At 45.1% G+C, this 15302-nt stretch overlaps 1 protein-coding gene across 1 annotated transcript in view; it reads right to left on the bottom strand.

The window, feature by feature from the left end:
* LOC108785585 (cytosolic purine 5'-nucleotidase-like) overlaps nt 1-15302 on the bottom strand; it is a 54438-nt gene that overhangs the window by 34960 nt on the left and 4176 nt on the right. The window contains exons 2-3 of the mRNA XM_018554676.1: nt 10828-10901; nt 3950-4067 (exon numbers count right to left, since the gene is read on the bottom strand). Of these exons, the coding sequence (XP_018410178.1) occupies nt 3950-4067; nt 10828-10901 (192 nt within the window). The remainder of the gene's footprint in view (nt 1-3949; nt 4068-10827; nt 10902-15302) is intronic.

Here is a 15302-nt window from a genome sequence, read left to right as displayed (position 1 = left end):
CGGGGGAGGGGGGGGGGGGCACAATTCTACTGTATATTTCACTGAACACCAATGCTGGTCGAGTCTTCCTCCAGCTGACCACTAATGTCTGGGGGTTTCTTCCTCCCACTGATGCCAATGCTGAGAGAGGCAATTCTCCTTCCCATCCTTCCCACTGAGGTCAGTGCTGGAAGGGGGGAATTCTTCACAGATGTTGTGTCATGGGAGTGGAGGGAGTTCCTCCCACTAATGCAAATGGTTGTGGAGGGGATTCTTTCTTACGTTGATAACAGAACATTCTTCTGCCCACTGCAATTTTTTGCTCCCACTACCACCAATGCCTTCTTTTTCTCATTTAGCACTGACACAGGGGCCTCTTCTCCCTCCCACTGACGTGACATATTTCTGACCATTGCACTCTGTATCTTGTGCGGTACATTACACTCCCGACCCCTGGATTCTATATGTGTTGTATGTTACATACTCCTGACTGCAGCACTGTACTGTATATTTTAGGTGACATACTCTGTGTGTCTGTAAGATTCTGACTTGTGTTATAGTAGTTAGGGTTTATTGTATGAGCATGGACTGCAGCATATCTGTACGATGCATACTGGGAGTAGGTAGTTATTGTATAATGTACAGTATGCTCCTCAGCGCCACCTAGGGGCAGTAGTGCCGTGCAAACAGCATCAGCCCAGCATGCGGAAGAATTATAAATTAGCCCCTAAGTATTGAGGGGAAGAGACACTATGTTAATGAAAAAAAAACTTGGGCTGTCGGTTAGAAAGACAAGAAGTAGGTAGGGGGACAGGAAATAATATTACCACCTGACTGATATACTAAGATGGATAAGAGATGATGAAGACCAGGGATGTCCCCAGCCTTTTCTTCATTTTAACCAGGAAGGGTGAGGCCTGCATCATCTCTCGCCAGCTAGAGCTGGGTGGACATAATTGGTTGCCGACCAGAGCATCCCAGGTTGCCAAGAGCTGGGTGGGGAGATAAGTATGGCTCTTACATATCTCCCCACTGGGTTTCTACAACCTGGGACACTCTGGCCGGAGAGGAGCCAGCAGGCACACTGCAAACATGGTGCAGCAGAGCAGCCATGTCACTCTGCCTGCCGCCCCTCCCATTTGACCCAAAGAGATGCCCCAGCCTCATTATAGGGACAGCCCTGAATAAGACCACAAGTGTAGATGGAGAAGCAGTTAGAGGAACAAGTGCTGTGGTATGACTGAGGGCAAGGAGGGTAGATAGTGTGCAAAACAGATAGTGTATTTAACTTCTATTTTAAATAAAGGTATTTCAAAAATAGGTGTTTTCCTTTAACGTCAGTGTGCAAGAAGCAGACAGTCTCTGTAAACAGGCAGAATTATGCTGCATCATGTTTGTATGGATGCACATAGGAGAGAATAACATTGTGCAGTCTGTACACACGCAGCATCACGGGTGCATGGGCAGATAACGTTATCAGTCATGTACATAACACAGCACTATGCATGAGAAAAGGACACTGTGACATCACAAGAAGAACCAGCAAGGAATCCCCTCTGGTAGACAATATTTCAGTCAATGCTGCTCTAGTCTACCTACAGGAATAAGAGGGTATAGGCTCAATTTACACGCAGATCTTTATTTTTGGCATTTGACTGTAATTTTCACATTTCAGAAAATAACTAGAACTTTAAAAAAAAATAGATATAATTACCCTGGTGAGCTAGCTTGGTGAATTGAGCCTTATAATAATGTTCTCAGTGTTGGAAATGCAACAGCATACACTGATATACTTGTGTAATTTGTCTTTTGAGCTGTAGATGGCGCTGCAGTGCAATGTTAGTCTCTATGTTCATGCTTATCTATGATACACAGGAAGTTCTTTCTTTCTATGTTTACTTCACAATGCTATATACTGTACATACATGTAATGTTCTTCTAAGGAAGTAAAATGTAATTCAGCATTCCTCAAGCTCTGAGTGCTTCATCTAAACCAATAATCAACAATCAGTAAGTACTATCCTAACAATAAAGGTGGTGGTGGTGGTGGTGGACCTTACATGACTGTTGGAAGTGTTGGAACTGCTGGAGAAATCTATAGTTAGCCCATGCCGGCTCTGCTGTGACTCTCAGACACCCGATATTAAGGTATCGGGTGTCTGAAAAAGGTTAACCCTTTTATTAATGGATGCCTCTAAACTTAGGCATCCATTAATGAATGATAACCGCTGATTCTCAGCGGTTACCAGCCTTCTAGTGCAGCAAATAACTCGTCACGTACAAGTGACGAGTCATTTGGTCCCTTTGTGGCGGTGGGTGATGACCCAGACACATGCATCTCAGGTCACAGTACTTAATATAAATCTATTATACCGATAATAGATATAATAATAGAATACCGATACCGGAAGTCCCGTAAAGGAAGCCAGGCAGCGTGTAATAACTCGGCACCTGGCTTCCCGATTACCCGGGAAACCAGGCGGCGTGTAAAGACTCACCACTTGACTTTGCGATGCTTCGTCTCCATGCTCCCTCGTTACCAAGTGATGAGGAACCATGGATCTGGCTTTCTGACCAATCAGGAAGCCAGGTGTTTTTTAATGACTCGTTGCCCGGCTTTCTGATTGGTCGAAGCTGGCCAATCAGGAAGCCGGGCAACAAGTCATTACACAGCATTCCTGGTTGGCCTGGTAATCCCGCGACGAGGGAGCATGAAGCCACCTTTGTGGCCAATCAGAAAGCCGGGGGGGCGGGTAATGACTCCCTATCCGGCTTCCTGATTGCCCGGCTTCCTGACCAATTCAAGAAGCTAGGCGGCGCGTCATTACACTCGGCTCGGCTCCCTGATTGGCCGGGCAGCCGGCTCCATGCTCCCTCGTGACCAAGTGTAATGACTCGCTGCCCAGCTTCCTGATACCGGAAGCTCAGGTATCGGGCCAGGCATTGGAGGATACTCTGCATCTGCACCAATACCAATACTAGTATCGGTATCGGTGCATCCCTAGTTTTCACAAAAAGAAATAACATTGTTTTTGGTTCTAGGTGATGTCACGGGAAGTAGCTAGGACACGCCCTTTCTGGCAGGATCAGCAGATATTTTCTGTACTTGATAAAAATGTTCTTAGCTTATAAAAAGGAAACTAATGCAGCCACCAGATGTAAGGACTGGTAAGTCACAATATTTTACATTTCTATTGTTGGGCTTAGCTATACTTTAAAGAGGATGTTCCCTTTCCTAGTCACACTGGAAGTTTCTTGTATCCTGGAATAGAACAAAGTCCTACAGCTTTGTGCTGGGTGAGGCACCGTTGGACATTGTTCTTGTATGGAGGAAAGTGTCTTCTATTTTACAATAGAATTAAAACAAATATTTTCAAGCGTTTTCTCTTAAAAAAAAAAAAATCGTGATGGAGCTTACCCCTTTGGGTTGGAAATATGAGTTTATGAATTCAATAAATGTAGCGCACATCACCCAATAACTATCATATAATATAAGCTGTGGATAGAATGTAGAAACAATGTATCATTTATTACTTAACTTTATAATGAACAAATAAAAACATATCTGTACCACTGATCAACTACAGCAAGATCAGGGCCGGATTTACTCTCTCTGCTGCCCCAATGCCAGGTTCCTCAATGCGCCCTCCTATATGCTGGTTGCATACAAGTGATCTTGTCGGCATCGCCGAGATCAAGTGTACAAAACAAGGAGCAGCTTCCCCGCTGTACATTTAGACCTGCTTGCCCAAAGCAGGGCTAAATGTAGAAAACCACTATCCGCCCAACGCCTGGAACTGCATGTTCTGGGTGTCGGGAGATAGGAATTCCACACCCCTGCTACCCCACTACTCCCTGCTGCACCGAGCCCAGGCCTTGGTTGGCCTTGTGGGAAATCCAGTCCTGGGCAGGATATCATTTGTGAATGAATAGACAAAATATCTCCAATGATCCATAAAGAAATACTGACCTGGTGGGGAAGGACGGATCATACTTGTATGTGAGGAGTTCATGGGGATATCCAATGCAGACCAATCTGTCCACCAGCAGCTCGAAGCCGAGTTCCTCATAGTCAGGGGAGCGATACACTGCAAGAGAGGGCCAGTGACTACATGGGAATTACATGTACAATTGCTTTACCATCTACATGACTTTCACTCATGCTTAGCCTAATGTCAGCATCGAATAGGAAGGGGAGGCCCAGTATTGGAGAAAAGGAAAGGTCCCCTATACAAATATGTCCTTATTCATTGATGAATGATTCAAAGCATGCCTGTGGTAGTTTTAAAGGAAGTCTAACTGAAAGGAGCTGAAACTAGTAGAAAACACCTATGAGCACATTGGAATAGCCGTTTTGGTTTGTACACACTGGGCATGTCAAAGCTGAGGAGGCCTCAACCTAGACAATACAGTTAACTCCCCGTTATCCGGCATCCATTGGGATTGGTAGATTCCAGATAAATGTAGTTTCTGGTTGCTTGAGAGTTATTATTAAAAAGCACTGGGCGTGTCAGAGCTGAGGAGGCCTCAACCCAGACAATACAGTAAACTCCCCGTTATCCAGCATCCACAAGGGATAGGTAGATTCCAGATAAATGTAGTTTGTGGTTGCTTGAGAGTTACTATTAAAAATAGGTCTAACTAATGCCATACCCCATACTATATAATAAACTTTGTATTGACTTCATATTAATATTGAAATGCAGTAATCAAAAGCAAATTAAGACAAATAGACACACAATCGTTTCCAGGAAAACACATGACGCAGATCAGCAGAATAGTGAGTACACAAGGGATTTTTTTTTCTGGTTGGATGAGATTTCTGGTTAGTTGAATTTCCAGATAACAGAGTTTACTGTACATTAAACCGCCATGACGTAATGGGACCTTTTCTTATCAGTCAGCATGATGTAGTGTGAGGCTGGGCATGAGTACAAAATACTTGAGGGTATACTATCCGGCACTAGGATAAATATCTGCTGCTCACCAAATAAAAGAAGGAAAAGTGTGAATTCCTAGAGCTTCTCCTGTATAACAATATCTTGTGCTTATTAGGATAGAGCTATTTAATGTTTAGCAGGACGAATTCGGAGCCGTGTCCTACTTTTATTAAAATAAATATTAGTAAACCGGTATACTGATATTAATCTGAGCGGACGTCTAAAGACACCCGCTCAGATCTAGAGAGCTCCGGGCCGGCCGTTTTTCTACTACGGCCGGCCCGGAGGCAGTTAAAGGGCCTTTCCATCCAAAACTGAGATTCCCGACTTTGGTAGGTGCTGAAAGGTATATTGTACTTTCTTATGTCTCTCCTGACTTCAAGTGGTGGGATCCATGTCCTGGAGATTCCAAGGCCTGCACACCTGGCATAGCCATTACAAGGAATTCTCAAGCTGCCCATACACTTTTCGTCCGATGATCAAACCGGCGTACGATTTTCGTATGGCGGCCCCATCCTGCCCCGATTATCGCAAGGTTGCATCAGCGGTAATTAAAAGAAAAGCACCTAGACGAATTGCGGTAATCGACCGCACGTATTTTCGTCTGCGCATGTGCAGTGTGAATCGTACAAATTTTGACGTACGGAAACTCCACCAACCTTGCGAAAATCGTACAATTGACCGAAGCTTTCTAACCTGCTGGTTAGTCAAAAGTCGATCGATTGTACAGTATTTGCAGTTGCCCATCAACCTTACGAATATCGGACGAAAATGCGATCGCATACAAAATTCGGCCGATATTCGTAAGGTGTATGGGCAGCTTCACTCTGCCTGATAGATTTTATATCTGAAGAATATAACAAAAGTTATACAAGTTCCAAAGAAAATTGGGGTTTTTTTGGGTTTTTTTTAGCAGGAACTTTGAGACTCCAATATGGTTTCCTATAAGTGAAATGTCTAACCTGCTCATCAATTGCTCCATTTGAGACTGACATAACTAAAGGTTTTGTGCAGGACACATAGACAAGTCATCTTCTGTCTATAGTTGGCTTAAAGTGGAACTTTCCCCATATCTTTAAAATAACAACAAAGGCAGCTTTACAAATGTTTAGTAATGACAATCTACAAAAAGATACTTCTAGATCATTGCCGGCTTTGTATTCTTTGCACCTTATTTCTCTTTTCTTCCCCAGTCTTCTCGCAGTGGCCATTTTAACTAAGGGCAGATTATTATATCTCCCTTTACTTCCTGGAACTCTGGCGCATGTGACTAGGACATGTGACCATGCACATCATCCCTGGGGAGGAAAATGCCTTTCCCTGAGATCTCGTGAGATTACAGATGAGATTTCCCACCAATGCTCTGCTTATGTAACCTTCCCAGGATGCAATGCTTGGGCACAGATTACATAATTTGTGCCAAAGTGGACCAAGAAGTGGATTTGAAATATAAAAGTAAATGAAAAACATGTTTATTTAACTAATGAATGTAATATGATTTTAAATCAGCATGCAGAGTTGCATGCTGATGTGATTTTTAGTGAGAGGGGGGTGTAAAGGTCCACTGCAGCTATGGCTTGATCCTTTATGCGACCACAGGCCCCAGTCTTTAAAGTTCAAGTGAATCCTTCCAGTGCTGGATCTTCAAATCCAGGCATACTTCAGGACTTTAACAGAAGTCAGGCTAACTGACCTCTACCACAAAACCAAACCCCCCGCCTCAAACCCCCCCCCCCCCTCCACACACACACCCACTTTTCCTTGAAGAAACCCAATAACACAGAATAGGTCTGGATCATAAGGCCTTGTTCACGCCAAATGCAGAGCAGATCCGGTCAGGTTTCTGCACACGCACGCTAGTCTTTTAGATGCGGTTTTTTTAGTTTAACATGTGCTTTCAGTGCATTCCAGGTATTTGCATGCGTTTTTGATGCGTTTGCAGATCCAGAGCAGGTAAAATAGGGCCTGCTGCAGTTTTTTTACCTGCTCTGGATCTGCACGCTGCGATGTGAACTGGAGCTAAAAATACCATAAGAATACATTGGACGCAGTTTTGATCCGGTCTGCACCTGCTCTGCTCTGGACCTGCTCCGCGCTTGGTGTGAACTAGCCCTAAGAGTGCAGTGGCAGCTGATTTACGAGAACTGGACGGTTGATTTACAAGAGGAAACCTGCAGACATGAGATGACTATGTGTCCTCCACAAGACCTTTGTGCCAGCCTCAGATGGAGCAATTGATGAGGAGATTAGATAATGTGTGTGTGTCAATTTCTATTGCTCTTCCCTGAGATAAGATATGGCAGCAACATCTGCTAGAGCAGTGGTTCTCAACATGTGTAACCTCAGGACCAACATTTGTCCTTGGTCATTAAGTCGTAACCCAAGTCGCAGCTCAAATGAATAGCAATGCAACGCACCTCCTGCACTAGAATGTGCAGTAGGTACGATTGCGTGGTAAGGCGCGTTAATCGCACGGGACTGTGCGATTAACGCACTGTACTAGTGTCAACGGGCCCTCAAAAACACTGAAACACACACAACCACAGACACAATCTCACACACTCACAGACATTCTCAGACACACACATACACACGCCAAAAAAAATTAAATTTTTGTTCTTTCTAAAGATCCACCCAGTCTCCCTATCTCACTAGAACTGGGGTCCAGTGTGGGGTGCTGTGCTGTGACGGAGCTCCATCCATATGTGCATTGCTGGTACAGCTCCCTTGCATGCCCTGTAGAGGTGCCGGGATCCAGAATGTGTCACTCCGGTCCAGGCACCTCTACAGGACACATGGGGGGAACTGTAAACTAGGGGGAGCCTGAGGAGCCTCTCACCTAGAAAAGTGGAAGACATGCGGTGACCCAATGAACACGGGGTCGCGACCCACATTTGGGTCACGACCCACCAGTTGAGAATCAAGGTGCTAGAGCAACTCTCCTGTCCATTGATTAAAAATCAATGGCGACCAATTCTATCCAAATGTCTCTGCCTCCTGTTGGCGCTGCAATAACTCTCTGGGCCATATGACCCACATCTGGTGGAGCTGCCCTCCGATCCGGGGATTCTGGCGAGCAGTGCTGGATGTGTACCTCAGGGTGACAGGAGATGTGGTGGCTGATGACCCTAAGATACTGATGCTATCTATGGTGCCCGGGTCACTCAAGTCGGAGAAAAAGGGCCTACTGCGCCACTTTCTCACGGCGGCTAGAGCAGTCATCCCGCGCCATTGGCGTACACCGGTGGTCCCCACCCTGGCTGAATGGACTGTGGAAATGGATCGCATCGCTGACTTGGAGGGGCTCCTGGCTGAGGAACTCCTGGCTGGTCCTCAATATGTACGCGCATGGTCTGCATAGCTCACCTTCCGGGGGTCGGCGGATTTCTCGGATGCTATTTCTCACTGACCTCTAAGCCCGGCGGACACCCTGGCAGGGGGTGGGACTTCCCAGTGCTCTTTTGTGTGCTCTCCTGTACTCATTTTGCTCTTCTCTCCTTCCTTGTCACTCTCTGTATTGCCCTCATAAGCCTTGGGGTTTTCACCTGAATGTCCTGTCTCACTGACTGTGCCCTTCTCCTAGGGGCTCTAGGTCCCTTGTCCCCATCTTAGCCATTTAGGAGGGCAAGGGAACTTCACTGTGTAGGCAGCCTCTCGGCGTTCCATGTCATCCACTCCCGAGTCACGGGAACAACGGGACTTATAACCTAGGGCTGGCGGCGTGTGTGGTCCCGCGCCCTTACTGTGCAATTCTCTGTATGGCCCACTGGCATGCACTGTTCGGTGTGAGATCCTTGTTCCAACATCTGTTTATCACTAACTGTGACGTTACCATACTGTGATAGGCTCCCTAGGGGACGCCCACCTTATGTTCTGTGCTTTTGTATTGTTTCTTTGTGACCAATGTTTTTCTGTGTATGCTTATTCTTTGATATATATTCTTTGTATATGGAAAATCTCAATAAAACCTGATTGTACCTAAAAATGAATGGCGCATGTGATGGGTTGGATTGTGCATGTAAAGTTAAACTTCCCTCTATCATCTATAGGCACCTTTAGCGGAAGTGTCAATTGGCTTTTGTTCACTTCAAAACTACGTCTCTCTTCTCATTTATGTCTATAAACACGCTAAAGAAACTGAACAGGTCAATGAATTCTAAATGATGTCAGAAATGTCTGAAGATAATGTCAAAACCACCCTGCATTTGTCCATTGAAGCCCATCAACACAGGCCCTTACCCATCTCATCACTTTCTTTGCTTCATTTGAAAGACAAAACGTTAGTATAGCCATTTTACCACTTTAGCTCCAACTTTCTTTTTTTTGCAAGTCCGCTTCTAAGAGATATCCAGAATATGAAAGTTGTGCTTTTAGCCGTTCTGTACTTTGACATTTACGAATAGGATTGATAGCACTCGGGGGAGAGGTTGTGATGGTGGCACAAAACTTTAGATCACCATGCATATTACAGTGGACTGTACAATCTTTCTAGATTTTCCAATTAATTGATATCCAATTGGGCAATGCCTTTAAACTACATAGTTATTGGTAGAAGGAAATTGTATAGCCAGATTATAATGTCTCATGTACATGGGTGCATGAGGCTGTATAATGTAAATATCAGTGCCTGGGATACACACTTGATGCATACAGCCATTCATAGTATTGAGTGGCTGTAGGCATCTGTATGAGGGTTTAAAAAAAAACCTCCAGGATTTTAAGTTAACCCTTGCAGTGCCCCCCCCCCCCCACACACACACACACACACTGCAAGGGTTAACTGCTTGCTTTTCCCTGGGGGGCTGAATAAAGAGGATATGTTCACCTGATCCTTGGCCCTGCAGCAGTGACCATTCACCTCTGTCCCCTCCGGTATAGTTGTGGTATGTCCCTCGGTGTGATCACGTCTAAAACATTGTATTGAACATGATGACTCACGGGTCCTTTGACCGCCAGAGCTTGGGGAAGAAGAGCCTGTGGGGACCAGTCTAGCAGCCAGGCGGGATTACGGATCGGGTGGGTAATTCCCCCTAGGGAAAAACAAGCAGTTAACTCTGCAATAGTTAACTTTCAGAAATCCTGGAGTTCCTCTTTAAGGTACTTGCACTGACCTGCACATGTGTACGAGCATAAGGGACAGTTCACACCACAAAGACCGCGTTCCAGAGCGTTCGACCTCTGGAACGCACTGGAATGCAAGCCGGCCAGCTCCTTGCATTCAGGGGTGGAAGGGGGTGTGTCAATGCATTGTTAGTCAATGGCACCGCAGCCTGCAGTGCGATCGCCCGCACCCGAACGCGTGGCACATTAGTGCCTGCGTTCCGGTCCAGTGCAATCTGCAAAAATGCTGCATGCACTGGACCGAAACGCAAGCACTAATGTGATCGCACTGCGGGCAGGGGGCATGACTGCGGTGCCATTGACTACAATGCACCTCCACGCCCCCTCCCACCCCTGAACGCAGGGAGCTGGCCTGGCTTGCGTTCCAGAGGCCGCACGCTCTGGAACGCAGTCTTTGTGGTGTGAACCGGCACTGAAACACTGGGCGCAGACAGTCTACATCCAGGAACGTATGGTTTCATGCATGTGCAGGTTTATGCAAGTAGCGGTGTAAACGTGCTTACATGCTTTTATTACTTTTGGTGGCGTAATGCAGCAGTTGTGCATCCCGGCTGCAGAAGTATGTCCGCAATGTATGTGATAGGGCCTCATGCACCCCTTTATATGAGGCTTAATGTGTGTGGTAAGTTTTAGTGAATTCTGGTAGGCACCAGTTCCCTACAGTAATAGACCACATTTGAATATCTGTTCCTGTCACTATTTCCTTTTGAGCCGATAGACCAAATGTCAGTGGAACTTAAATATTGGTGTATGGACTTCTTAAATCATTTGAGAATGATTGACTTACTTGCCAATGTATAATCCATATCGAAACCAAAACATTTGATCTTCTCCAAGCTCAGGCTCCGATTAACGAAAATCCTATGTGAAAAACATCATGAATAAACATGTGACAATCAATCATGCATCTTGTTGGATGTTGGAGACGGTGTGATCGCGTGTTTTGTTAGCTACTTCTAAAGAATGTTTTGTAGATAAGATTTAGGTCAGAATTATGATCATTATAAAGCATATAAAGTAGTGTGTACTAGTTAATATCATTTAGGAATTTATTTTTATCTGAGGTTTGTATCAGTTTAAATTCCTTGCATGATCATGTTATACAAAAGGGCATTTACCATATACAATATAACCTGTCAAAGACACTGCTTTGTACAATATCAGTGACATGCCTTATTTATTAAAGGATAACTATGGGGTGAGTGAATTACGCTCAACCCCATAGTTAGAGCCGACGTGTGACATCGAAACTGTCACAGGTTGGCTCTATTGATCGGGAAGTAAGTGAAAACATACCGCTGATCCGCTCACTTCCCGATCATCTCCGTGCAGAGAGCGGTGACTGTCAGTCACCGCTCTCTGCAAGGATTCCCCCTCTCTGGTTCTCCAGTGCTGACTGGAGTAAAGGACGGGAAGTGGGCGGGCATAGCTGTTTCTACCTCTAGAGATGAAGAGCCAGCTGTCAATCAAAAAACGTTGTCCCATATTTATCCTTTAAAAAGGTTCTATGAGTTCATATCTCAAAGTATGACTCTCCTGAAGATAGCACATGTTGATCATAACCATACCTGATTTATTTTCCTATTACATCTACTTAGTATATAATACTAAGACATTAACACACATCAGCAACACAGGTCACACCAAAAAATGGGCTAAGGCACATTCATAGTTCATTCTGCATTTCTGACCCAATTCCTCACCTGCGTTCCTGGGTACTAATTCTAATTTTGCCTTCGCCATTTGGATATAATCAGATAATATTGGATAGAGCGGGGAAGGGTTAGACCTTCTTCCAAGTTGTACTATTGTCGTGATCCCCATTGGGGAGATTTACCAATGGAGATAATCACTGTCATCGAGAAAGAAAGTGAAGGGAAATCCAAAATGTTAGAGTTGTCCCCAGTGCAAGAGGTAAGGATAAATCTTCCAACTATCTAAGAAGGCAATTCCCCCCCTCTATAGGTGGCCATACACTTTACAACCCTCGCAAGACCTTTGTCTTGCGAGGGTTGTAAAGTACCAAAAGAAAAACGTACGATCTGCCCATCTTGGACAGGCAGATCGTACTTGCGATCATCGCAAGCCCGCTCCCCTGAGGGGTGGACTTCCGATGACTGCAATGAGGGGCGGGCTTCTGATGACTGCAAAACGGGCAGTGTGCGCGTGTACACACCGGCCCGTTCGGCAGTTGTCGAACAAGCAGCCCACTAACTCGCCGAGAATTGTACGATCCCGGCGGGTTTTCTAGCCTGCTTGTTCGACGGAAGACGTGTGACCGCACAGTAGAAACGGTCGCACACCTTCCATACACTGCACGATTATCGTACGATTGTGGGATTTCCCGCGATTCTCGTACGAGAATCGTGCAGTGTATGGGCACCTTATGGGAGATTTCATCTTACTTCCTGTTGTGTCTCTGGGACAGAAAGTGAAATTTCCCCACATTTTAGGCCTGAATATTTAGGCCTATATATTTTCTGAAAGCCAAGACCCTGTAGAATAAAATGGGGGCAGTTGCAAATTTTTATGTTGCACGATATTAGCGCAACTCCTTATCAAACCCCCAAATTTAGTGACAAATGTACTTAAATGCCCCAAAACACAATAAAATACCCATACAACGAGTAAATAGATATCCAACATGCCCAGGTTAAAAATTGTGTGTGTCCGTGAAACGGCGACAAACGTCAGTACCCCAAAAAGTCTATAGACGACGCTTTAAAAGCCCCCACAGGTCATCAATTTAGAGTGACCCAAAAATACTGGCCTTAGAATTATTGCTTTCATTCCGGTGTGCGCGGCGATACCCAACATGTGGAGCGCGTTCGTCGTTTTCATACGTAGGCGCACCCGACGCGTGTTTACGTGGTGACGCACGTGCTCGCGGGGCGGGGGACTTTAAAAATTTTTTTTTTATTTATATTATTTAATTCACATTTTTAAAACTGCTATTTTTTTTACTTTGATTGCTATCCCATAGGGGGCTTACAAGCCCCCCATGTGATAGCAGATGGTGGTGACAGGTACTATTTAAGGTGATGCTGGGGGTCCAAAAGACCCCCAGTGTCACCTATACACTCCAAATAAGCTATTGAAGTGCAGATCGCACTTCACGGGACTCTAGAAGCGATCTGGCGACAGCTTAGTCGCCAGAATCGCTTCTATTGTAAAGCCGACAGTCGGCTTTACAAGTTTAAACAGAGTCCCGGCAACTTTGTCTGTTTAAACAGCGCCGATGCCAGCGACGTACACTGCACGTCATCAGTCGTGAAGGGGTTAAGCTAATGCAATTCGGGAAGGCCTAATTTATCAAAGTACCTGAGTTTGTAAATTTCTGTCTTCAGACTGATGTCAAAAGAAAACTGACACAACAATCGGCCACTGACACCAACAACGGGGCACTACCGTATTTCTTTCACAGACACCATTGATGGGACACAATTCCTCCCACTCACACCAATGATGGGACACAATTCCTCCCACTCACACCAATGATGGGACACAATTCCTCCCACTCACACCAATGATGGGGTACTATTCCTTTCGCTGACATCAATGATGGGGTACTATTCCATTCGCTGACATCAATGATGGGACATTATTCCTTTCACTGACACCAACAATGGGACATTATTCCTTTCACTGACACCAATGATGGGGCATTTTTCCTTCCACAGACACCGCCAGTGGGCTCTATGCCCTCCATTGACACCATTGATGGGGCACAATTTCTCCCACTTACACCAAGATGGGATACTTTTCCTTTCGCTGACATCAATGATGGGACATTATTCCTTTCACTGACACCAACAATGGGGCATTATTCCTTTCACTGACACCAATGATGGGGTACTATTCCTTTCACTGACACCAATGATGGGGTACTATTCCTTTCACTTTCGTTATCTCTAAGTCTGATGAAGGGGACCCTGCGAGGCCCTGAAAGCGCTTGCCAATGAGATAGAGCTATTGGAAATAAAATATTTTGCTTTTTCAATGGTGTGCTGGTGACATTTTTCTATTGTTCATGTGTGGCGGTGCCATCTGCAGTCCTTTCGAGCACCCATCTTCATCAAGTGGGAATCCCGGTAAGGAGTGCGGTATGGTTCCTGTTTTTGTCTATTCCTTTCACTAACACCAATGAGGGGGCATTATTCCTTTCACAAATACCAACGATGGGCTCTATTCCTCCCAAAGACACCATTCATGGGGCACAATTCCTCCCACTCATACCAAGGATGGGGAAGTATTCCTTTTGCTGATATCAATGATATGGCAATTTTCCTTAAACAGGCACGAAGAATGGGCTCTATTCCTCCCACTGACACCATTAGAAGGGCACAATTTCTCCCGCTGACACCAATGATGGGGCACTATGCATTGCTCTTATACCAACGATGGGGTATTATTCCTCTCACTGACACCGGCAATGGGGCATGATTCCTTTCACTGATATCCCCCCAAAGTCTGAAAGACAGTCACCTGGCCCTTTGTTTGGAAAGTTTGGGGACTCCTAAGGCTCAGTTGATAGTTACAATGACATTTTCAGTGAGATGAGGTCTATATAAATCTGTGGAGAGTCATGGGCTACGAACAGCTGTTGTCACTAGTCTCTTGTATGCCACACTTGTGGTTGATTACCATAAACCACTGCCTATATGTGTGCACTAGTATGAAGCCACCGATAACAATTTACAATCAGTTGTGTCATTTGCCCAACAAGATACAATGATGCTTAGATGGCTTTATTATTGCTTTGCTCAGTAAACATGTGTTGTGTACAATGGCCCATGTGATATCTGAGAGTTGTGGTTTGTGGGTGGATGTTCCAGAGAGGAAATTGGCAGTGATGATAGTAAAACTCTGCAGAATTGCTGTCTAATCACAAACCAGCCTTGGTGATTGTGTGGTTTTAGCGATAATGATTCTGTCACCTAGGTCAGAGCTACTCAGCCATTTTCTCTTGGGGGCACAAGCTTAGGTATGTCATTGCTATAGGCCCCCAAAAATCATAAGGTTTCCAATAAGTCCCAAAAGAATGATTTACATGAATTAGAATCCAAACATTCCAAATATATATTGTATATAACATTAAGGTTATGCTTTGAGACTGTTGGCATCAATGTGACTTTTTCCTAAGATCTCACAACTCAGGACAAAACAGCCTTCTGGTTTTGTCAGGGGTGCCTTCCAAGTTTTGCTAAAGGTTAGGGACTGATGTGAAGGGGGGGGGGGGGTGTTGGTTTTATGTGGGGGGGG

This window comes from Nanorana parkeri, unplaced genomic scaffold, assembly GCF_000935625.1.
Source record: "Nanorana parkeri isolate BGI_ZX_2015 unplaced genomic scaffold, ASM93562v1 scaffold169, whole genome shotgun sequence".
NCBI lineage: Eukaryota > Metazoa > Chordata > Amphibia > Anura > Dicroglossidae > Nanorana > Nanorana parkeri.
The sequence above is the reverse complement of the archived record's forward strand: the minus strand, read 5'-3'. Positions and strand labels throughout refer to the sequence as shown.